This window comes from Lissotriton helveticus, chromosome 12 (assembly GCF_964261635.1).
Source record: "Lissotriton helveticus chromosome 12, aLisHel1.1, whole genome shotgun sequence".
Classification (NCBI taxonomy): domain Eukaryota; kingdom Metazoa; phylum Chordata; class Amphibia; order Caudata; family Salamandridae; genus Lissotriton; species Lissotriton helveticus.
The window spans coordinates 831,463,970-831,488,229 of NC_136073.1; the positions used below are offsets into that span (position 1 = coordinate 831,463,970).

Sequence of the window (24,260 nt, forward strand, 5' to 3'; positions counted from 1 at the left end):
GGTTCATAATGCACTTAAGAGTATATGGTATGGCAGTATCATGAAACAGCTAAAGGACATGGTTCCGAAAGCTGCAGACAGGCTCAGCTCATGCCAGAGCACCATCTCACATATTTCCAAGCACTCTGCCTCCAGGATTGATGAGGCCTTCCATAGGAGTGGCTGATAGGAATATATGTGTCCATTTTAGGTTAAATATAGGCATACTATACCTAAGTAAGGGGTGGTTACACCGCCTTACCACAGCTGAGTGATCAGCCAGTTGTGTCAAATATGGAGGCCAGGGGTGGCATAATACATGCTGCAGCCCCTGGTAGGCCTTGGAAGCACCAATGCCTTGGGTACCTGGGGTACACTGTCACAGGGGCCAATAAGGTGAACCAATTCCAATTGTGTATGTACCTAAGGTACATGGAGTCCATTTTACAGAGAGAGCAATTAGCCTGGGGCCCTGAATAGCAGGATCCCAGGCCAACTAAGTCAAAAACCAGCTAAACACCAGGCAAAAAGTTTGGGGGTAACCATAGTCAGATATCCACCTTCCTACACCTACCTCTTCATTGTAGATCGCTGTGCTACATTTGTCAAAGAAGATTTCAGTGTCCTACTGGAGAGGTTGGTCTCTGTGTCGGGGTAGCATAAAAGACTCCAAAATGTTTGACTGAATATAAACAAGCTATTCAGCTTGGCTTTTTGAAATGTGACCTAGTCCTATTTTGTGTGGAACCCTTCAAGGCTCACCACTCTCCTTCCTCCACTTAAATATTTGTCTCTAAACCTCCATCACTCACTGTAGGTCTTTCAAAGCCAGGGTGATATAAAATGGTAAAGAAGAGTCCAGAGACTTGATTTTATATCTTTTACAGCATATACATTTCTTCACTGGCATTCATTATGTTGCAGAAATCTAGCCTGGACAAAACTTAAGTTCTAATAGGTTAGATCGGACATAATCACTTATCTGTAAGTGGGGTACTCAGAATCATGAATTGAGAATCAGATTTTTTTTTACCGCTTATAGCTGGTGTGGAAAAGCGAATTTGTTATATTGCACCCCATGATTATTACAGTCTGTGCTGGGATGATGCCCAATGTCGCTGTCCACAAAAAATGGAGCATGGTGTGTATGGGACCCCTGATAATTGGTATTCCTGTCTTTGCGACGTTCAGTCAAAAACAATTCTCCTTCACTGAACAGCAGCAAATGATTCCGTTCCATGGTGGAACCTGTCAGATGTACAGATGTGTGCTATCCACATAGCGTTAGAAATTACGATGGTGCTGTGAGGTTTAAGGAATCGATGTAGCAGTCCCAATTTTGATTTCTGAACTTCAATCTGCGAGAAGGGGACAACCAATATGATGGTTTCCATTGATTGAACTCACGTTTCCAGAAACTTTATTAGAATTTCCACGGCTACAGTGTCGTCAAATGTTGAGAAGTCGAGCAGGTGTATGATTTCTTATAGTTCTTTATGAGGAAGAACACTAAAAGGTTTTCTGTGTCCCCGAATGGTATGACATGTTGTTGTCCTTAATGACATTGCTTTACTTTCAAGAGATTGTGATCCAGTACTAAATCTAACCCTTGATCATTTTGCCTGGGACAAAGAAGTTTAAAGTTGGCCAGTAATTCACCGCCCTAGGAAGATCCTCAGTCAGTATCTTCAGCTGAGTGCTACAGTAGCACATCTTAGCCTATGGAAAAATGACCTGAATTCTTCTATGCCAGGGCTAGTACATTAAAATCAGTTTTATGATGGGGTGGTTTGAAGCTTTGAACCTTCCCACTACCCCCAGAATTATTTGAGGCTGACTGAGTTGGTCAGTACATTTTTGGATTGTTGATCTGATAAAAAGGGGCTGTTTGAATAGTTGTATCTGATTCTCTCCCTTCTGTGAAGCCTTTGAAAGTATTTTGGTTTGCATTGTACCCTGGCAGAATTGAGATGTAAAATGGGAGTTTGTAATACCACTCGCGTGGACTTCACGATGGGGTGTGCCAGCCATTCCCTCCTCCTTTGATACCAATAGTAAGAAAAGAATGGAACTCAAGCAGCCGGGTCTCCATCTCAAGAAGAGATGTGTGCTCAATGTGACTGCACATATGGAAAACGTTGCCCTTCACACAATTAAGCGTGAACCTTGCTTTTCTTTCAAGTTATAAGAACTTCCAAATTGAAGCTTAAGAAATTCATACATTATGTCAGACCTAAAGTAAAAAGGGTGACTGGTTTCCTTAGATTCATAACAATTATTATTATTTTTTTAAACTGGCAGTAATGCTAAAATAATTAGTGACTACTTATTGTTTACAACTGATGTGTAGGACTTACTTCTAGGTTGGTAGTGTAAATGGCAGGGTGAATTATCAAAGGCAAAGCCTATCCCCCAGTGCCTTTTGTTTTATGCCATTTAGATAGGGCAAGAAAATGAATGCAATATACAAGCTAAAATGTGCAATATAATTGGTCACCCAGCTGCCTATTATGGCTATGGTATTTGCATGCAGTTCAAAATCTGAAAGTAAAAAGATTATACAAATTAGGTAGACAGCCTATCTAAGTGCACAATTGGAAAGAACAATTTTTCACATGTCCCTGTGTCTAGGTTCACAGCATTTGGAAAGATCTCAGAGGTGCTCATGGATATGGAAAAGGAGTCCTGAGCTTCCAGGTACTGCCAAGATTTTCAATGCTCTGCTGTCCTCTTGTATGATGCTCCTACTCTTCTAATCTGGCAGTATTCTCCATTCCTTTACTGAGCTCAGCCTATCGTATATTCCTGAATCAAGGCAGGAAAATTGCATCCTGTAGTCCGGCCCTGTACATTCCACCACCACCGGTCTTTTTAATCACCATTTCCAATGGAATTTAAGACAGTATTTAGATTATATAGTAGTGAGGCATCAAATCCAATTCTAAATTTGGCTTGTATGGCTGATGTGACCAATGCAGCCCTAATCTCAGCAACCTCTCTAAGGCAAACAAAGTACCTCCCAGCTTCACCCAAAGGTTCCTTCAACACCAGCCCATCAACAAACACTTTGTGAGGATTATACCTCAAAATGTCAAACACAATCTATTGCCGCAGAAGAATAAGAGGTTTTCAACATCGTAATAGTTTGATCAAACTGTAACAAATGTACGCTCTACCAACTGTCGAGCAATAAAATGTAAGGTGGCATAAAGAAATCTGAGTAGAACTTTCCATCTTTTGTATTTACAAGGTGTGATGTCAAGGCAGCTACAGAAGGGGACAGTGAGCATCATTGGTGACCAAGCGTGCAAGAAGTTCTACCCCATTCAAATAAGTACCAGAATGTTGTGTGCTGGGGTCACGCAAGGAGGAGTCGACAGTTGCTCAGTAAGTAAAAGAATGGTGCAGTATGATTTTCAATATATGTGCATCTCTTGATTACTAAAAAAAAGCTGTGTAATTCTGCAAACATACAGGAGTGGAGCTATCTTATGATTGTCAAAGCCGAGAGCTATTGAGTTGGCAATGATATGTAGCCTTTCTGTACAGCAACGCAGCTGCTGTGCAGCATGGCTAAAACAAAACACTATGATGCAGCCGGTACAAATGAGCTTTTTTTTGTTGTTGAGAAAAGCACTTTAGCGCTGGCAGTGTCACAGCATTATTTTACTATTACTTTTTAACCTGTCCTGTCTACTCCGGGTGCGTCGTCCTCTTTCACCCTCCCTCTGTGTTGCCTCCACCCTAACCCACAAGCAAATGTGGGCATGGGCTTTAGGAGGATGCAACACAGCAGGAAGGTGGAAGTGAAAAAAGGCAAGAAGGATTGAGGGAGCACACAGAAAATGGATGGCATGTTGGGGAAAGCATCTTAACAATGGAGGATGGGTGAGAGGGGCTGGGGGAAGCACGTGGCCAGGCAGGATGGTCAGCTAGCACAGACAAAATGGGCTTAGAAGGCAACAGAAAATGAATTGCAGGCAATAGGGGCTGGTGGATCTCACAGACAACGTAGGGTTGACTGGAGGTGAATAAGGAGTAACACGGATGGCTGAGAAGTACACAAGGGAGTTCGCTAGAAAAACACCCTCCCGTAGAGGGCTTAAACAAAAGGAAAAAAGTTGCACGAGAAAAAGCAAGTAGTGTGAGGGCACAGTATTGCACCTATGCTCCATGGGAGGGACAAACAAAAGAAGATGAAGGAAAGCCTACGGAACATGACCGGTAAGAAGCCTGCAAGTGAGTGATCATGAAGCTGACCAATAGTAGGAAATGGGTGTTTTCCAAATCTTCTGTAAGGTAACAATGTCTCACAAGAGACATTAGATGTGCTGTCTTAGGCAAGGCTTAACTATGGCTTGATGTTTGCTATCATTTCAGAAGCGGATGTGCTCAAACTTACACATTATAAATATGGTAACCTGTAGGGATTAATCATGGAATCAGATATGGCCACAGTGAAATCATCAATTTAACACTGGGTTTTACAAATGAAATTACAAAAGTCTTTTACAGAAGTTTCTCTTTTTTCTCCTTATTTTGTAAACAAAGCGTGGTTGTACCCTGTCATCGAGGTGCAATCCATATGGAGGTAGTCATAACAAACAACACATTTGTGGGAATTTATGCCCTTGCCTTATTTAAAAGTCTGTGAAAGTCTTTAGTTCCTTAGATTTATTTTTCCTACAAGAGACTCCTCCCGTAGGTATAGACCCATGCGCATCCTGGACCACCCCTCACGGCCAAGAATAGTGCTGAGGAGACATTTCACTTTTGTGTCCTGTGTAAATGGTGATGGGTTTGGTAATATATCAGCATTTGTAAATGTGTTCCAATGACTTGTTTGAAAAGTGGAAACTCTACAAAAACTATTACTTATAAGTAAATACATTGTTTTCTTAGAATAGTTTGTAAAAACCAGTGTTAAATTGATTAATTCACTGTGGCCAAAGTTGATTCCATGATTAATCCCTACAGGTTACTATATTTATAATGTGAATAATTTCAGAAAGGCTAGCGGAAATGGTGACTTTCTCTGGATCAATAGGGGAAGGAGTAGAGAGTCACAAAGTAACCAGTGAATATCAGAGTTCCGGGTCATATATAAGAAATCTCATTTGGCCAACAATCATGGTATGGATTCTAAGCACATGCACAGTTGATGAATAAGAGTAGCTAAAACGTTGAAGGATTAACCACTTGGCTGCTAAGGGTGTTCATGGACCTCCATTGACTTTCCATTGAAATCAATGGAAACTCCATGACGAGTTACCCTTGTCATTAGCACTGAAGGGGTTAAATACTTCCTAAGACTCAAATAATTTGGTCATAAGGTGAAGCCAGCTTTAGAACTTGAGTCTTTTAGTGGCTGACTCGGCAACCAATCCATTTCCCCCTCATTGCAATAATTTTTAGTCTTCAAATACTAATTTTCATAAGAATAGAGGTGCAAAAGTGCTGAATCACATAAATTGTCTGTTGTGATTTCAAAACTTCATTAAGCAAGGGACTTTAACAAGCCAAAAAAGCAACTATATCCACCAACATCAAAAGCGAGGATGAACTACACCAGAGATCACCCACTTCACATAGGTTGGTGGTATTTTGTGCAGCACGACCCTAGTGGAAAGACTAGTTCCTGAATCGATTTTTTTCTCAACAATGTGCGTTAGTGTGTACTTGTTTTGATTGGTGAAAATACCTCTTGTTGTTTTATTTGCTTCATCTTTGCTCTTTTTTGTTACTCTCCAGGGTGATGCTGGTGGTCCACTGGCCTGTCGGGAGCCTTCAGGGAGATGGTTTCTTGCCGGCATTACAAGCTGGGGTTATGGATGTGCCAGGGCCTATTTCCCAGGAGTCTACACACGAGTCACTGCTGTTAGGAGCTGGATTGGACAGAATCTAAGGTTGTGAGATTTCTATGATCCACTCAGGAAAGAAGGAATTTTCAACATAAGGAGGGATTTCTTCAACTTGGACAAAAGACAAGACCAATGATGAACTTTTCCTTGACATGTCTGATCGATGAAGATTTCCCACAACTTTGATGAAATTCAGTGTATGCTGCAAAAGACTTCACTATGAAAATGCCGATGGTAGCTGTAGTGACCCTTTTTTTATTTTCCCCAATTATATAATGATATTTAGATAAACTTTTCTATAAATAAATGTGATATATCTCATTGACTGCAATGCATGTTACCTTATTTACTTGTTTCGAAGTTGCACCAACTAATTCAAGTAGACTACTAGCTTTTTGCCTTCAAAGTCAAGACCACCTCAAAACACACATTAACTGAAACATTACAAGACACTAATCGCATCTATTCATTGATTACATCATCACAATCCGGTGTAAGTCGGCTGCGAGGGGGAGAGAGAGAATCTTATCATTAAATGGGCACCCTTTTAGCACGACATTCCAGGGTTTATTAACAGCAGTACTATTCTACTTAATACGTCAGTGTCCAAAGAACTTCCTGCTGCACAAGTCAAACATACATACAGAATCCACACTCACTTTATTACACAAATGGCAGTAATATAGGTGAGTGTTAGACACCATCTTTAGTGGAAGAATAAATCCCAAGACTAATGATTAGAAGCTGTTATGGTGTTCTTTACATTTGAATCTGATCAACAACCATAAAGTAGGATTGTAAGATCTTCAATAACAAAGCACCTATTGAATATGAATTTACAATTCAACAGATCAATGTCTTTTAGATTCCCTTCAAAGAATGAATCCACACGTCATTTTATCTCAAGTATATATTTTTATTTTACCATTTAAAAAAAAGTCAATATTCCATTTATAAATATTTCCAATATGTGTTAATATACCCCATATAAGTGTCAATATTCCATTTATAGGTGGTGGTCGCATCATAATTTGGGGTGCGGGACCGCATTACAGGCAGGCGGTCCCGATCCCGCTACAATGGCAAGCTGACTCAAGTGCGCCCACCATCCTAATCGGCCCCAATATGTGTCAATATTCGATGTATAACTATTCCCAATATGTGTCAATTTTCCCCATTATATATATATATATGTGTCAATATACCCAATATAATTGTTATATTCCATTTATAAGTATTTCTAATATAAGTGTCAATATTCTCCATTATGTGTTAATATTTCCCCATATAAGTGTCAATACTACCCCTTCCCAAGATAAGTGTCAATATTCCATTAATATACATTCCCAATACAAGTTAATATTCCCAATTACAAATAATTCCAATATAAGTGTCAATATACCCAATATAATTGTCATATTACATTTATAAATATTTCTAAGTGTCAATATTCCCCATTCCCCAGTTCCAAAATAAGTATCAATATTCCCCATTATAAATATTTCCAAAATAAGTGTCAATATTCTCCATATAAGAGTCAATATTCCATTTATAAATATTCCCTATTATACGTGTCAATATTCCCCATTATAAATATTCCCAATATGTGTCTATATTCCCCATGTAAGTGTCAATATTACCCATTCCCAAAATGTGTCAATATTCCCAGATAAGTGTCAATATTCCATGTATAAATATTCCCAATATAAGTGTCAATATTCCAATTATAAATATTCCCCATAATAAATATTTCCAGTGTCAATATTCCATGTATAAATATGTCCAATATGTGTCAATATTCCCTATTAGAAAAATTCCCAATTCCAATATGTGTCAATATTCCATTTATAAATATTCCAGATAATAAGTGTCAATATTCCCCATTATAAATATTTCTAATACAATTGTTAATATTCCCTATTCCCCATATGTGTCAATATTCCATTTATAAATATTACCAATATAATTGTCAATATTCCCCATTATAAATATTTGCAATATATGTCAATATTCCCCATTCCCAATATAAGCATCAATATTCCCCATTAAAATTATTCCCAATATAAGTGTCAATATTCCTCATTCCCAAAACAAGTGGCAATATTCACATGTCAATATTCCCTATTATAAATATTCCCAATATGTATAAATATTCCACTTATAAATATTCCCAACATAAGTGTCAATATTCCATTCATAATTATTCCCTATGTATTATTATTCCATTTATAAATATTTCCAATATGAGTGTCAATATTCAGTTTATAAATATTTCCAATAGAAGTGTAAATATTCCCAATATAAGTGTCAATATTACCCCTTCCCAAAAGAAGTCAATATTCCCTATTATAAATATTTCTAATATGTGTCAATATTCCCCATATAAGTGTCAATATTACCCATTCCCAAAATAAGTGTCAATATTCACCATATAAGTGTCAATGTTCCATTTATAAATATTTCCAATCTAAGTGTCAATATTCAATTTGTGAATATTGCCCCTTTATTCATATTCCTCATTATAAGTGTTAATATTCCATTTATAAATATTTCTAATAGAAGTGTCAACATTCTCCATTATAAATATAGGTGTCAATATTCCCTATATAAGTGTCAATGTCCCATTTATAAATATTTCCAATATGTGTTAATATTCAATTTATAAATATTCCCAATATAAGTGTAAATAGCCCCCCATTATAAATATTTCCACTATAAGTGTCAATATTCCCAATATAAGTGTCAATATTCCCCATTATAAATATTTCTAATATGTGTCAACATTCCACATATAAGTGTCAATATTACCCATTCCCAAAATAAGTGTCAATATTCCATTTATAAATATTTCCAATATAAGTGTCAATATTCAATTTATAAATATTCCCAATATAAGTGTCAATATTCCCCTATTATAAATATTTCTAATATAAGTGTAAATATTCCCAATATAAGTGTCAATATTCCAATTATAAATATTCCCCATAATAAATATTTCTAATACAAGTGTTAATATTCCCCATTCCCATTGTGTCAATATTCCCCATATGTGTCAATATTCCATTTATAAATATTACCAATACATTTGTCAATATTCCCCATTGTAAATATTTGCAATATGTGAATATTCCCCTTTCCCAATATAAGCATCAATATTCCCCATTATAAATATAAGGGTCAATATTCCTCATTCCCAAAATAAGCGTCAATATTTCCCATATGTGTCAATATTCCCCATTCCCAAAACAAGTGTCCATATTCACATGTGTCAATATTCCCCATTATAAATATTCCCAATATAAGTGTCAATATTACCCATTCCCTCATATGTGTCAATATTCCATTCATAATTATTCCCTATTTGATATTCCAGTTATAAATATTTCTAATAGAAGTGTTAATATTCCCCATTATAAGTGTTATTATTCCATTTATAAATATTTCTAATAGGAGTGTCAATATTGCCCATTATAAATATAGGTGTCAATGTTCCATTTATAAATATTTCCAATATGAGTGTCATATTCGATTTATAAATAGTCCCAACTTAAGTGTAAATATACCCAATATAAGTGCAAATGTTCCCCCATTATAAATATTTCCAAAATATGTGTTAATATTCCCAATATAAGTGTCAATATTACCCCTTCCCAAAATAAGTCAATATTCCCTATTATAAATATTTCTAATACAAGTGTCAATATTCCATTTATAAATATTTCCAATATAAATGTCAATATTCAATTTGTAAATATTCCCCCATTACTCATATTCCCCATTATAAGTGTCAATATTCCATTTATAAATATTTTTAATAGAAGTGTCAATATTCCCCATTATAAATGTGTCAATATTCCCCATATAAGTGTCAATGTTCCATTTATAAATATTTCCAATATGTGTTATTATTCAATTTATAAATATTCCCAGTATAAGTGTAAATATCCCCCATTATAAATATTCCCAATAGAAGTGTCAATATTACCCCTTCCCAAAATAAGTCAATATTCCCCATATAAGTGTCAATGTTCCATTTATACATATTTCCGATGTGTCAATATTCAATTTATAAATATTCCCAATATAAGTGTCAATATTCCCCTATTATAAATATTTCCAATATAAGTGTCAATATTTCCCATTCCCAAAATGTGTCAATATTCCCCATATGTGTCAATATTCCCCATTCCCAAAACAAGTGTCAATATTGCCCATTATAAATATAGGTGTCAAGATTCCAAATATAAGTGTCAATGTTCCATTTATAAATATTTCCAATATGTGTTAATATTCAATTTATAAATATTCCCCAATATAAGTGTAAATATTCCCAATATAACTGTAAATATTCCCCCATTATAAATATTCCCCAATATAAGTGTCAATATTCCCCATTATAAATATTTCGAATACAATTGTTAATATTCCCTATTCCCCCATATGTGTCAATATTCCATTTATAAATATTACCAATATAATTGTCAATATTCCCCATTATAAATATTTGCAATATATGTCAATATTCCCCATTCCCAATATAAGCATCAATATTCCCCAATGAAATTATTCCCAATATAAGTGTCAATATTCCTCATTCCCAAAACAAGTGGCAATATTCACATGTCAATATTCCCTATTATAAATATTCCCAATATGTATAAATATTCCCAACATAGGTGTCAATATTCCATTCATAATTATTCCCTATGTATTAATATTCCATTTATAAATATTTCTAATAGGAGTGTCAATATTACCCATAATAAATATAGGTGTCAATATTCCCCTTATAAGTGTCAATGTTCCATTTATAAATATTCCCAATATGAGTGTCAATATTCAATGTATAAATATTCCCAATATAAGTGTAAATATTCCCAATATAAGTACAAATATTCCCCCGTTATAAATATTTCCAATATAAGTGTCAATATTCCCAATATAAGTGTCAATATTACCCCTTCCCAAAATAAGTCAATATTCCCTATTATAAATATTTCTAATATGTGTCAATATTCCCCATATAAGTGTCAATATTACCCATTCCCAAAATAAGTGTCACTATTCCCCATATAAGTGTCAATATTCAATTTGTAAATATTCCCCCATTATTCATATTCCCCATTATAAGTGTTAATATTCCATTTATAAATATTTCTAATAGAAGTGTCAATATTCCCCATTATAAATAGTTCCAATATAAGTGTCAATATTACTTTTATAAATATTACCTATATTCGCCATTCCCAAAATGTGTCAGTATTCGCCATATAAGTGTAAATAGTCACCATTATCAGTGTCAATATTCCCCAATTCCAATATAAGTGTCAATATTCTATTTATTAATATTTCCAATATAAGTGTAAATATTGCATTTATAAATATTCCCAAAATAAGTGTCCACATTCCCCATTATAAATATTCTCCATATAATTATCAATATTCCACTTACAAATATTCCCCATTATAAGTGTCAATATTCCCCATTCCCAATATAAGGGGCCGATTAGGATGGCGGATGGACTTTGTCCGTCCGCCATCCCATTGTAGGAAGGGACCGTCCGCCACAGGGGCGGAGGTCCCGTGCGTCAAATTAGGATGCACCCGCCACAGTGGCAGGTGCATCCCGCATATTTAACATTGCGGCGGGCGGTGCTGAAAGCACCGTCCGCCGCAATGCTAAAAATGCATGTTGTGCGTTTCAAAGCACAACATGAGAGGCACCGCGCAGTGCCTGCCATGTTGTACTTTGAAATGAAGGGGGGTACCATAGGTACCCCCATGTGCACCCCCCACCCCCTTCACCTTGGGGGCCCGCAACAGGCCCCCAAAGCAAAGACCGTATGCCTTTCCACGGCGGCAATGCCGCCGTGGAAAGGCATAGGACCGCCGGCATCGTAATATGGTTGGCGGTGTCTCGCAGACACCGCCACCTTATGTTAGCACTTTTTTCCGCCAGACTCCCCCGCCATTTCTGTGAGGATGACCACCAGCCCGGCGGGGGCAATTCGTCTGCCAACCTAATCGGCTTCTAAGTGTCAATATTCCATTAATAAATATCCCCAATATAAGTGTCAATATTCCCCATTATAAATAGTCCCCATATAATTGTCAATAGTCCATTTATAAATACTCCGCATTATAAGTGTCAATATTCCGCATCCACATTCCCAAAATAAGTGTCAATATTCCCTTTATAAATAATCCCAATATAAGTGTAAATAGTCACCATTATCAGTGTCAATATTCCCCATTCCCAATATAAGTGTCAATATTCTATTTATTCATATTCCCAACATAAGTGTAAATATTGCATTTATAAATAATCCCCATATAAGTGTCAATATTCCCCATTATAAATAGTCCCCATATAATTATCGATATCCCACTTACAAATATTTCCCAATATAAGTGTCAATATTCCTCATTATAAATAGTCCCCATATAATTGTCGATAGTCCATTTATAAATACTCCGCATTATAAATGTCAATATTCCGCATTCCCAAAATAAGTGTCAATATTCCCTTTATAAATAATCCCAATATAAGTGTAAATAGTGACATTATCAGTGTCAATATTCCCCATTCCCAATTTAAGAGTCAATACTCCCAATGTAAGTGTCAATATTCCATTTATAAATATTCCCAATATAAGTGTCAATATTCACTATTCCCGAAGTAAGGGGCCCATTAGGATGGCGGGCGGATTGCCCCCGCCAGGCTGGCGGTAGCCAACGCAAGCCTGGAGGGGACAATCCGCCCGCCATCCTCTACTGAACCCCCCGGCCATATTAGTATGGCGGGGGGGACCGCGGCGGACGGAAAGACCGTCAGCCGCTTTTCCACCCCGGTCGCCTTGCGGCCGGGGCAGAAAAGGTTTAATATGGTGGTGGTGTCTATTAGACACTGCCATCCATATTACGATGGGCCAGGACAGATGCCTTTCGCCGCCACGAAAAGGCATGCCGTCTTCACTTTGGGGGCCCCCTGAGGGCCCCCAAAGTGAAGGAGGGGTGGGGGGTGCACACGGGGGTACCTGTGGTACCCCCCCTGCATTTGCATATACAATGCGGTAGGCACCACGCGGTGCCTGCCGCTTTGTGTATGCAAATGCATACATGCATTTATAGCATTGTGGCGGGCGGTGCAGAGAGCGCGCCCGCCACAATGTTATAAATGCAGGATGCGCCCACTACTGCAGCGGGTGCATCTTAATACCCCCCACGGGACCCCCGCCCTTATGGCGGGTGGTCCCGAATTCCGATAGGATGGCGAGCGGACTAAGTCCACCCGTCATCCTAATGACCCCCTACGTGTCAATATTCCCCATATAAGGGGGTCATTAGGATGGCGGGCGCACTTTGTCCGCCCGCCACCATATCAAGAAACGGGACCTCCCGCCATAAGGGCGGGGGTCCCGTGAGTGCAATTAGGATACGCCCGCCACAGTGGCGGGTGCATCCTTCATTCCTGTCATTGTGGCGGGCGGTGCTGAGTGCCAGGAAGGCATGTTGTGCACTTTCATGCACAACATGGCATGCATCGTGCGGTACCCCTCATGTGCACCCCCCAGAGTCCCTGGGGCCCGCAACGGTCCCCCAATGTCAAACACCGCATGCCTTTCCATGGCTGCGTTGCCGCCACAGAAAGGCATGTCCCCGCCTGCATAGGAATATGGCTGGCGGTGTCTCACAGACACCGCCACCATATTAAACCCTTTTCTGACCGGTCAACTTGTTGACCGGAAAAGCAGCGGTCGGTCTTTCCGTCCACTGCGGTCCGCCATCCAATTCCCCCGCCATATTACTATGGCGGGGGAATTGGATGGCGGGCGGGGTCGGATCGGTGGCGATCCGCCCGTGATCCTAATGGGCCCCTAAGTGCCAACATTCCCAATTATAAATATTTCCAATATAAGTGTTAATATTCCCCATTATAAGTGTCAGTATTCCATTTATAAATATTCCCAATATAACTGTCAATATTCCCAATATAAGTGTCACTACTCCCCATATACGTGTCAATATTCCATTTATAAATATTCCCAATATAAGTTTCATTATTTCTCATATAAGTGTTAATATTCCATTCATAGATATTCCCAAACTAGGTGTCAATATTCCCCATTATAAATGACAATATTCCCCATTCCCAACATAAATGTCTGTATTCCAATAATAGATATTCCCAATATAAGTGTCAAATCTCCATTTATCAATATTCCCAATATAAGTGTCAATTTTCCCCATGTAAGTGTCAATATTCCCGTCAATATTCCATCAATAAATATTCCCAATATAAGTCTCAATATTCCCCATTCCCAATATACGTGTCAATATTCCATTTATAAATATTCCCAATATGAGTGTCAATATTGCAATTATAAATATTCCTAATATAAGTGTCAATATTCCATATATAAATATTTCTAATATACGTGTCAATATTCCCCATTAAACATAGTCCCCATATAAGTGGCAATATTTCATTTATAAATATTCTGTATTATAAGTGTCAATATTCCCCATTCCCAAAATGAGTGTCAATATTCCATTTTAAATATTCCTAATATATGTGTCAATATTCCACATATAGGTGTCAAGTGTCAATATTCCATGTATGAATAATCCCAATATAAGTGTCAATATTACCCATTATAAATATTCCCAATATAAATGTCAATATTCAATTTATTAATATTCCCAATATAAGTGTAAATGTTCCCCATTATACATATTTCTAATATAGGTGTCAGTATTCCCCATTTCCAACATAAGTGTCAATATTCCCAATATAAGTGTCAATATTCCATTCATAAATATTTCCAATATAAGTGTCAATATTCCCAATTCCCAAAATAATTGGCAATATTCCCCATTATAAGTGTCAATATTCCATTTATAAATATTTCCAATATAATTGTCAATATTCCATTTATAAATATTCCCAATATAAATGTCAATAATCCATGTATAAATATTACCAATATAAGTGTCAATATTCCCCATTGCCAATATAAGTCAGCATTCCATTTATAAATATTCGCAATATAAGTGTCAATATTCCCCATTATAAATAGTCCACATATAAGTGTCAATATTACATTTATAAATATTCCCTCTATTCGCGATTCCCAAAATAGGGGTAAATATTCCCCATTATAAGTGTCAAAATTCCCCATTATAAGTGTCAATATTCCCCATTTCCAATATAAGTGTCAATATTCCATTTATAAATATTCCCAATATAAGCGTCAATATTGCATTTAAAAATATTCCCAAAATAAGTGTCAATATTCCATTAATGAATATTTCCAATATAAGTGTCAATAGTCCCCATTATAAATAGTCCCCATATAAGTGTCAATATTCCATTTACAAATATTCCCCATTATAAGTGTCAATATTCCCCATTCCCAATATAAGTGTCAATATTCCATTTATAAATATTCCCAATACAAGTGTCAATATTTCCCATTCCCAATATAAGTGTCAATTTTCACTTTATAAATAATACCACTATAAGTGTCAATACACCCAATATCAGTGTCAATGTTCCATTTATAAATATTACCAATATAAATGGCAATATTCCATTTACAAATATTCCCAATATAAGTGTCAATATTCCCCACATAAGTGTCAATATTCAATTTATAAATATTCCCAATATAAGTGTCAATATTCCCCACCATAAATATTTCCAATATAAGTGTTGATATTTTCCATCCCCAATATAAGTGTAAATATTCCCAATATAAGTGTCAATATTCCATTGATAAATATTCCCTATATGTGTCAATATTCCCCATTATAAATAGTCCCCATATAAGTGTCAATGTTCCATTTATAAATATTCCCCATTACAAGTGTCAATATTCCCCATTATAGTCTCAATATAAGTGTCAATGTTCCACTCATACATATTTCCAATATAAGTGCCAATATTCCCCATTCCCAAAATAAGTGTCAATATTCCCTTATATAAGTTTCAATATTCCTTTTAAAAAAATTCCCAATAGTCGCCATTCCCAAAATAAGTGTCAGTATTCCCCATTTAATTGTCAATATTCAATTTATAAATATTCCCCATTATAAATATTACCAAAATAAGTGTCAATATTCCCAATAGTGTCAATATTACCCATTATAGGTGTCAACATTCCATTTATACATATTCCGAATATGTGTCAATATTCCATTGATAAATATTCCCTATATGTGTCAATATTACCCATTATAAAGAGTCCCCATATAAGTGTCAATGTTCCATTTATAAATATTCCCAATATAAGTGTCAATATTCCCATTATAAATAGTCCCTATATAAGTGTCAATATTTCCCATATAAGTTTCAATATTTCCCATTATAAATATTCCCAATATAAATGTCAATATTCCATTTACAAATATTCCCAACATAAGGGTCAATATTCCCCATTATAAGTGTCAATATTACATTTATAAATATTCCCATTATAATTGTCAATATTCCATTCATAAATATTCCTAATATAAGTGTCAATATTCCTCATTATGTGTCAATATTTCCCATTCCCAATATTCCATTTATAAATATTCCCAATCTAAGTGTCAATATTCCCCAATATAATTATTCCGCATATAAGTGTCAATATTCCCAATCTACGTGTCAATATTCCCCATTATAAATATTTCCAACATTAGTGTCAATATTCCCCATTCCCAATATGTGTCAAAATTCCCAATATAAGCGTCAATATTCCCCATATAAGTGTCAATATTCCATTTATAAATATTCCCAATATAATTGTCAATATTCCCCATTATAAAGAATTCCAATACAAGTGATTATTTCCCATTCCAAATGTGTCAATATTCCCCATATAAGTGTCACTATTCCATTTATAAATATTTCCAATACCTGTTAATATTCGCCATTCCCAAAATAAGTGTCAATATTCCCCACATGTGTCAATATTCCCCATTATAAATATTTCCAATATTCCATTTATAAATATAAGTGTTCATATTCCCTATATAAGTGTCAATATTTCCCATTCCCAATATGAGTCAATATGCTCTTTATAATTAACCCCAGTATAAGTGTCAATATTCCCCAATATAAGGGGTCGATTATGATGGCGGTGAATCCGCATCCTCTGGGCCGGTGGAAGCCAGCGCCGGCCCGGAGGATGCGGACTCACCGCCGCCGTCCTTGAAAACACCCCCTGCTAGATTATGATGGCGGTGGGATCAGCGGCGGATGGCAGGTCCGTCCGCCGCTGACCTGCGGGGTGTGGACCACAATATGGTGGCGGTGTCTGCAAGACACCGCCAGCCATATTATGATGTGTGCGGAGACATGCTTTTCCGCGGCGGATATTCCATCATGGAAAAGCATGTGGACCTTTGCTTCTGGGGGCCCCTTGTGGGTCCCCAGGGTGTTGGGGGTGCACATGGGGGGGTACCTATGGTACCCACCTGCATGTGCATGCACAAAGCGGCAGGCACCGTGCGGTGGCTGCCGCTTTGTGCATGCACATGAAAAGCATGCGTTTTTAACTTTGCGACGGGTGCTGCTTTAAGCAGCAACCGCCGCAATGTTAAATATACAGGATGTGACCGCCAGGGTGGTGGTCACATCCTAATTCCTATGGAGAGAACGCCGCTGCCCCTATCCAATGTAAGTGTCAATATTTCCCATCCCCAATATAAGTGTCAATTTTCCCAATATAAGTGTCAATATTCCATTCATGAATATTCCCAATATAAGTGTCAATATTCCCTATTCCCAAAATAAGTGTCAATATTCCCCATATAAGTGTCAATATTCCCAATGAAGTGTCAATATTCCTCATTGTAAGTATCAGTATTCCATTTATAAATATTCCCAATATAAGTGTCAATATTCCATTCATAAATAGTCTCAATATAAGTGTCAATATTCCATTTATAAATATTACCAATATAAGTGTCAATATTCCCATTATAAATAGTCCCCATATAAGTGTCAATATTCCATTCATGAATATTCCCAATATAAGTGTCAATATTCCCAAAATAAGTGTCAATATTCCCCATATAAGTGTCAATATTCCCAATGAAGTGTCAATATTACTCATTGTAAGTATCAGTATTCCATTTATAAATATTCCCAATATAAGTGTCAATATTCCATTTATAAATATAACCAATATAAGTGTCAATATTCCATTTATAAATATAACCAATATGTGTCAATATTCTCATTATAAATAGTCCCCATATAAGTGTCAATATTCCCCATATAAGTTTCAATATTTCCCATTATAAATATTCCCAATATAAATGTCAATATTCCATTTACAAATATTCCCAACATAAGGGTCAATATTCCCCATATAAGTGTCAATATTCAAGTTATAAATATTCCCAATATAGGTGTCAATATTCCCCATCAAAAATATTTCCAATATAAGTGTCAATATCTTCCATCCCCAATATAAATGTCAATTTTCCCAATATAAGTGTCAATATTCCATTCATGAATATTCCCAATATAAGTGTCAATATTCCCTATTCCCAAAATAAGTATCAATATTCTCCATATAAGTGTCAATATTCCCAATGAAGTGTCAATATTCCCCATTATAAGTGTCAATATTCCATTTATAAATATTACCAATATAAGTTTCAATATTCCCCATTATAAATAGTCAATATAAGTATCAATATTCCATTTATAAATATTCCTAATAGTCGCCATTCCCAAAATAAGTGTCAGCCCCATATAATTGTAAATATTCCATTCATAAATATTCCCAATTATAAGTGTCAATATTCCCTATTCCCAATATGTGTCAATATTCCTTTTATAAATATTCCAAATATAAGTGTCAATATTCCCCACTACAAGTGTCAATATTCCCCATTACAAGTGTCAATATTCCCCATTACAAGTGTCAATATTCCCCATTACAAGTGTCAGTATTCCCCATTATAAATATTCCCAATAGAAGTGTCAATATTTTCCATTATAAGTGTCAATATTCCATTTATAAATATTCCCAATACAAGTGTCAATACTCCCCACATAAGTGTCAATATTTCATTCATAAATATTCCCAATATAAGTGTCAATACTCCTCATATAAGTGTCAATATGCCATTTATAAATATTCCCAATACAAGTGTCAATACTCCCCACATAAGTGTCAATATTCCATTCATAAATATTCCCAATATAAGTGTCAATACTCCTCATATAAGTGCCAATATTCCATTTACAAATATTCCCAATATAAGTGTCAATATTCAGTTCATAAATATTCCCAATATAAGTGTCAATATTCAATTTATAAATATTCACAATATAGGTTTCAATATTCCCTATTCCCAAAATAAGTGTCAATATTCTCTATATGTGTCAATATTCCCCATTCCCAATATAAGTGTCACTACTCCCCATATAAGCGTCAATATTCAATTCATAAATATTCCCTATATAAGTGTCAATATTCCCCATATGTGTCAAAATTCCCCATTCCCGAAACAAGTGTCAATATTCCCATATGTGTCAATATTCCCCATTCCCAAAACAAGTGTCAATATTCCCCATTATAAATATTTCCAATATAAGTTAATGTAATGTTTTTTAAACCCCATGCTGCTAATTTCTTTTCATTGCTGCTCATTCCTGCTATTGTGTATTTAAACTTGCTGGCTGCCGATCTTCCTGACTCCCTGCAGACGCCGAGTAGGAGCGCTGCTGATTGGAGGGACAGGAGGCGGGAACTGGGCCGTGATTGGGCGGGCGGACTGAGCTATGGTATTTAAGTCGGGTTTGCTAAGACCGCGCAGCGGGCGTGCCAAAGGCAAGCCCCTCTGCGCCCGTCCGCGCTCGGATCGGGCTCAGGGCGAGTCCCCCTGGTCCTGGGTCATCAAGCATGCTAACATACGTCTCTAGGGTGCTGGGGGGCTTGGATCCCAGTGGGTGTAAAACCTTCTGTCCCAGGTTCCATCCAGAGGTCGGGCCCAGCCAGCTCACAGATCTTTGTTCCAGCTGCGGCTGCCCCCTTCCTATGATTTTGGCAGAACCTTGTGCTTTTTCTAGTAGGAAAGTGAAGCCTTCCCAGGAATTGGGCTCGCTTGTTCCCTCCTTGAACTGTGTACTGCTAAACGCCAGGTCATTGGTTAAACATGGACTGGAGTGCAGTTTATTGCTGGAGGATCATCAGATAAGGATGGCATTTATTACGGAGGCATGGACTGATAAAACCTCTGGCCCTGATATCGTGAAGGTTTTGCCAGCCAATTCTTTGTGCCACACGCTGGATCGTCCTTCAGGGAGGGCTGGCGGTTATTTACCATTCGAGCCTTCAGCCCTCTTTTTCCATCGCCTCCATAGATACATGTGAAGCTCTATCCATTATCGTGCGACTCTCCCCCCACATTACCTTTAAAGGGATTCTTATTTATCGGGCCCAGAGGTCTGTTCTTGGATTCTCTGGCTACCTTGTTGGAAGCAGGGTTATGCGCAAACACCTTTACGAATATGGGAGAGTTTAATTTTCATCTAGAGAATGCCCTAGACTCGGATACTGATAGATTGATTGGCTTTTTGGGGGATGGAGGACTGGACTAAAGGGTGGTGGGTCCCGCGAACTCAGCCGGACACACGCTAGATGGCATTTTTTCCAACAATGCCGATCTGGATTTGCTAGATGTGCTACCTCTCTCCTGGTCTGATCATACGGCCATTTTTTCTTTCTCGCTTAATCAAGGATCCGGAAATGTAGCTGCAGACAGATTAAGGAATAAAATCGCCGTCAGGGTCTGGAAGAATATAAATGGGGAGGAGATGGGGAAGTTCCTAACATCAAGTGCGCCTAAATTTCCAGCAAATGCTGATATGGCAGAGGAATTGTACTCAAGGTGGATTGAGAATGCCTGCGACAAATTTGCGCCGATCAAATCTTTCACACCAAGGAGAGCGCAGCCTTCGGCACCTTGGTTTTCTGACCTTCTACAAAAACATAAAACAGAGTGTAAGAGGCGCGATAGGATCTGGAGAAGGGGCTACTGTCCCACTACTAAAGAAAAATATAAAGAAAGTCTTACTCTCTGCAAGCAACTGATTGTGGAGGCGAAAAAGGTCTATTTTGCTTAGCAAATTGAGGGGGCTAGTTCCTCCTCTAGAGAACTTTTCAGGACCATCACCAGGCTGACTATTCCAACTAAGCCATGGTCTCAGAGCAGCGCAGCTTTGTGTGAGACTCTAGCTTCATCCTTTAGGAATAAGGTTGAAGGGATTTTTTCTTCCTTTTCCAAAACCCAAGGAGAGGCGGGGGTTGTGAAAACCAGTACTGGTAAAAAAAACTGGGAAGGGCCAGGATAGCTTAGAGCGGTTCAACCCTTTACAATACCCGGAGGTTTTAAATGTGTTGCGGTTGGTTCGGTCTGGCTCTCCCAATGATCCTAATCCACCCGCAGTTCTTAAAACCTGCTCCGAGGTCATCGCTTCCACTCTCACTCCCATGCTCAATAGGATCATGGACTAGAGCGAGTACCCCATGAAGTGGAAATCTGCATCTATACTTGCCCTTTTAAAAAAAACAGCCTAGACGCTAAGGACCCCAATAGTTATAGACCCATAGCTCGCCTCCCTTTTCCGGTTAAGATTCTAGAGAAGGCCATCAATCAACAACTTAGCTCGTTCCTCCAGAAGACCAATGCTCTAGACCCGACACAATTTGGGTTCCGTGCAGGTCATAGCACGGAACTTGCCCTTGTCAAAGCCACGGAAGAGGTCAGAGCGGCGGTGGACCAGGGAGGGGCTGCTGTGCTGATTCTGTTGGATCTGTCGGCAGCCTTCGACACGGTCTATCATGGAGTGTTGATGGACCAGTTGACGGGGGCAGGGTTGGGGGGCTCGGCCTGGAGTCTCCTTAAGTCCTATTTGACAGACAGAATTCAGACAGTTGACATGGGGATGGATAAATCAAAACCTTTCACCCTTCCCTGTGGTGTGCCGCAGGGGTCCTCCTTGAGCCCCACGCTCTTTAATATTTATGTCAGCCCACTGGTGGATATGATAAGGTCTTTCGGTCTGCAACTTACATCATATGCAGACGACACTCAAATTGTGTTATCATTACAACTAGGGTCTCGAGTGAACATCACTGCGAGATGTCATGACTGCCTGAAGAGCGTGGCGGATTGGATGGCCTCAAACTGTCTCAAATTAAATGCCGGGAAGACTGAGGTAATTCTGTTCGGAAACAATACAAATATTTGGATATGTGGACAGAGGCATTGGGAAATCCACCCATCCCTTCTGGGAAGGCCAGAAATCTGGGGGTGATTATTGACCAAAACCTGGACTTTGGGGACCAGGTCAGTGGTGTAGTATCATCCCGTTTTCATATCATTAGGATATTAAGGAAGATAAAATGCTTTCTACCAGTGGAGGGCTTCAGGACGGCTGTCACTGCCCTCACACTGTCGCGTTTGGACTACTGCAATAACCTGCATCTCAATTTGAGAAAGAAGCATGAATACAGATTGCAGTTGGTTCAAAACGCGGCAGCAAGACTTTTGCTCGGGATCCCTAGGTTTGTTTCAGTGCATGAGGGGCTTAGACAATTACACTGGTTGCCAATACCAAGACGTGCTCAGTTCAAGGCTCTGTGCATAGTTTTCAAGGCACAGAAGGGTATAGGCCCAGAGTTTCTGAGCAGTGGGATAAAATGGTATGTGCCGGGCAGAGCGCTTCGATCAGCCGAAGGCAGACTAGTTGTGGTGCCACGTGTAAAAAAGGCCAGATGGGGAGGAAGCAGCTTCTTCGTCTGTGCTGCGAAAGCCAGGAACAACCTTCCGGGGCATCTTAGAAAGGCGTCAGAGCTTCTCTTATTCCGAAAGGGGCTCAAGACCTGGTTATTCATGGATTAGCTCCTCCGTATAGCTCTGGAGTTAGCATGCAGCACCAGGACGCCCTTGGGCATAAGTGCGCTTTATAAGCTCATAAATAAATAAATAAATAAGTGTAAATATTCCCAATATCAGTGCCAATCTTTCCCATTATAAGTATTCCCAATATAAGTGTTAATATTCCCCATTATAAGTGTCAATATTACATTTATAAATATTACCATATAATTGTCAAAATTCCATTCATAAATATTCCTCATTATGTGTCAATATTTCCAATTCCCAATATTCCGTTTATAAAGATTCCCCATATAAGTGTCAATATTCCCAATCTAAATGTCAATATTCCCCATTATAAATATTTCCAACATTAGTGTCAATATTGCCCATTCCCAATATAAGTGTCAAAATTCCCAATATTAGTCAATATTCCTCATTTCCAAAATAAGTGTAAATATTCCCCATACGTGTCAATATTCTATTTATAAATATTCCCAATATAAGTGTCAATATTCCCCATTATAAATATTTCCAATACAAGTGATAATATTCCCCATTCCAAATGTGTCAATATTCCCTATATAAGTGTCAATATTCCATTTATAAATATTTCCAATACGTGTCAATATTCGCCATTCCCAAAATAAGTGTTAATATTCCCCATTCCCAATATAAGTCAACATGGTCTTTATAAATAACCCCAATATAAGTCTCAATATTCCCCAATATAAGTGTTAGTATTCCATTCAAAATAATTTCCAATATAATGGTCAATATTCCCCATTATACATATTTCCAATATAAGTGTCAATATTCCCCATTCCCATTATAAGTATCAATATTCCCCATTATGAATATTTCCAATATAAGTGTCAATATTCCCCATTCCCAATATAAGTGTCAATATTCCCAATATAAGTGTCAATATTCAATTAATAAATATTCACAATATAGGTGTCAATATTCCCTATTCCCAAAATAAGGGTCCTCGGGAAACTGAACCACCCGCTGAGGGTGCGGCAGGCCCGCACTCCCGATTAGGATGCACCTGGCACATTTGCAACATTGCGGCGGGCGGTGCAGAGAGCACCGCCTGCCGCAATGCCACAAAGGCAGGTTGTGCGTTTCAATGCACAACGTGACAGGCACCGCGCGGTGCCTGCCACGTTGTTCACTGAAATGCAGAGGGGTACCTATGTGCGCCCCCCCACCTCTCCGGAGTCCCTGGGGACCTGCAACAGGCCTCCGCAAACAGACCCCGCATGCCTTTCCTTGGCAGCAATGCCGCCACGGAAAGGCATGTTCACGGCCACATTGTAATATGGTTGGCGGTGTCTAACTGACGCCGCCACCATATTGAACCCTTTTCCGCCCGGTCGACTTGTCGATCGGGCGGAAATGCGGAGGACGGTCTTTCCGTTCGCCACGGACCCCCCAGCCATTGTAATATGGCGGGGGGTCTTTGCTGCAAGGATGGCGGGCGGATTGCCCGCCATCCTAAAGGGGCCCTAAGTGTCAATATTTCCCATA

The 24,260-nt window shown here is 38.2% G+C and overlaps 1 protein-coding gene across 1 annotated transcript in view; it reads left to right on the forward strand.

The window, feature by feature from the left end:
• The window catches only part of TMPRSS9 (transmembrane serine protease 9), a 124,065-nt gene extending 117,904 nt beyond the window's left edge, over window positions 1-6,161 (forward strand). Inside the window, exons 15-16 of the mRNA XM_078668825.1 lie at window positions 3,230-3,366; window positions 5,731-6,161. Of these exons, the coding sequence (XP_078524951.1) occupies window positions 3,230-3,366; window positions 5,731-5,892 (299 nt within the window). The 3' untranslated portion in view covers window positions 5,893-6,161. The remainder of the gene's footprint in view (window positions 1-3,229; window positions 3,367-5,730) is intronic.
• The last annotated feature ends 18,099 nt before the right edge of the window (window positions 6,162-24,260 follow it).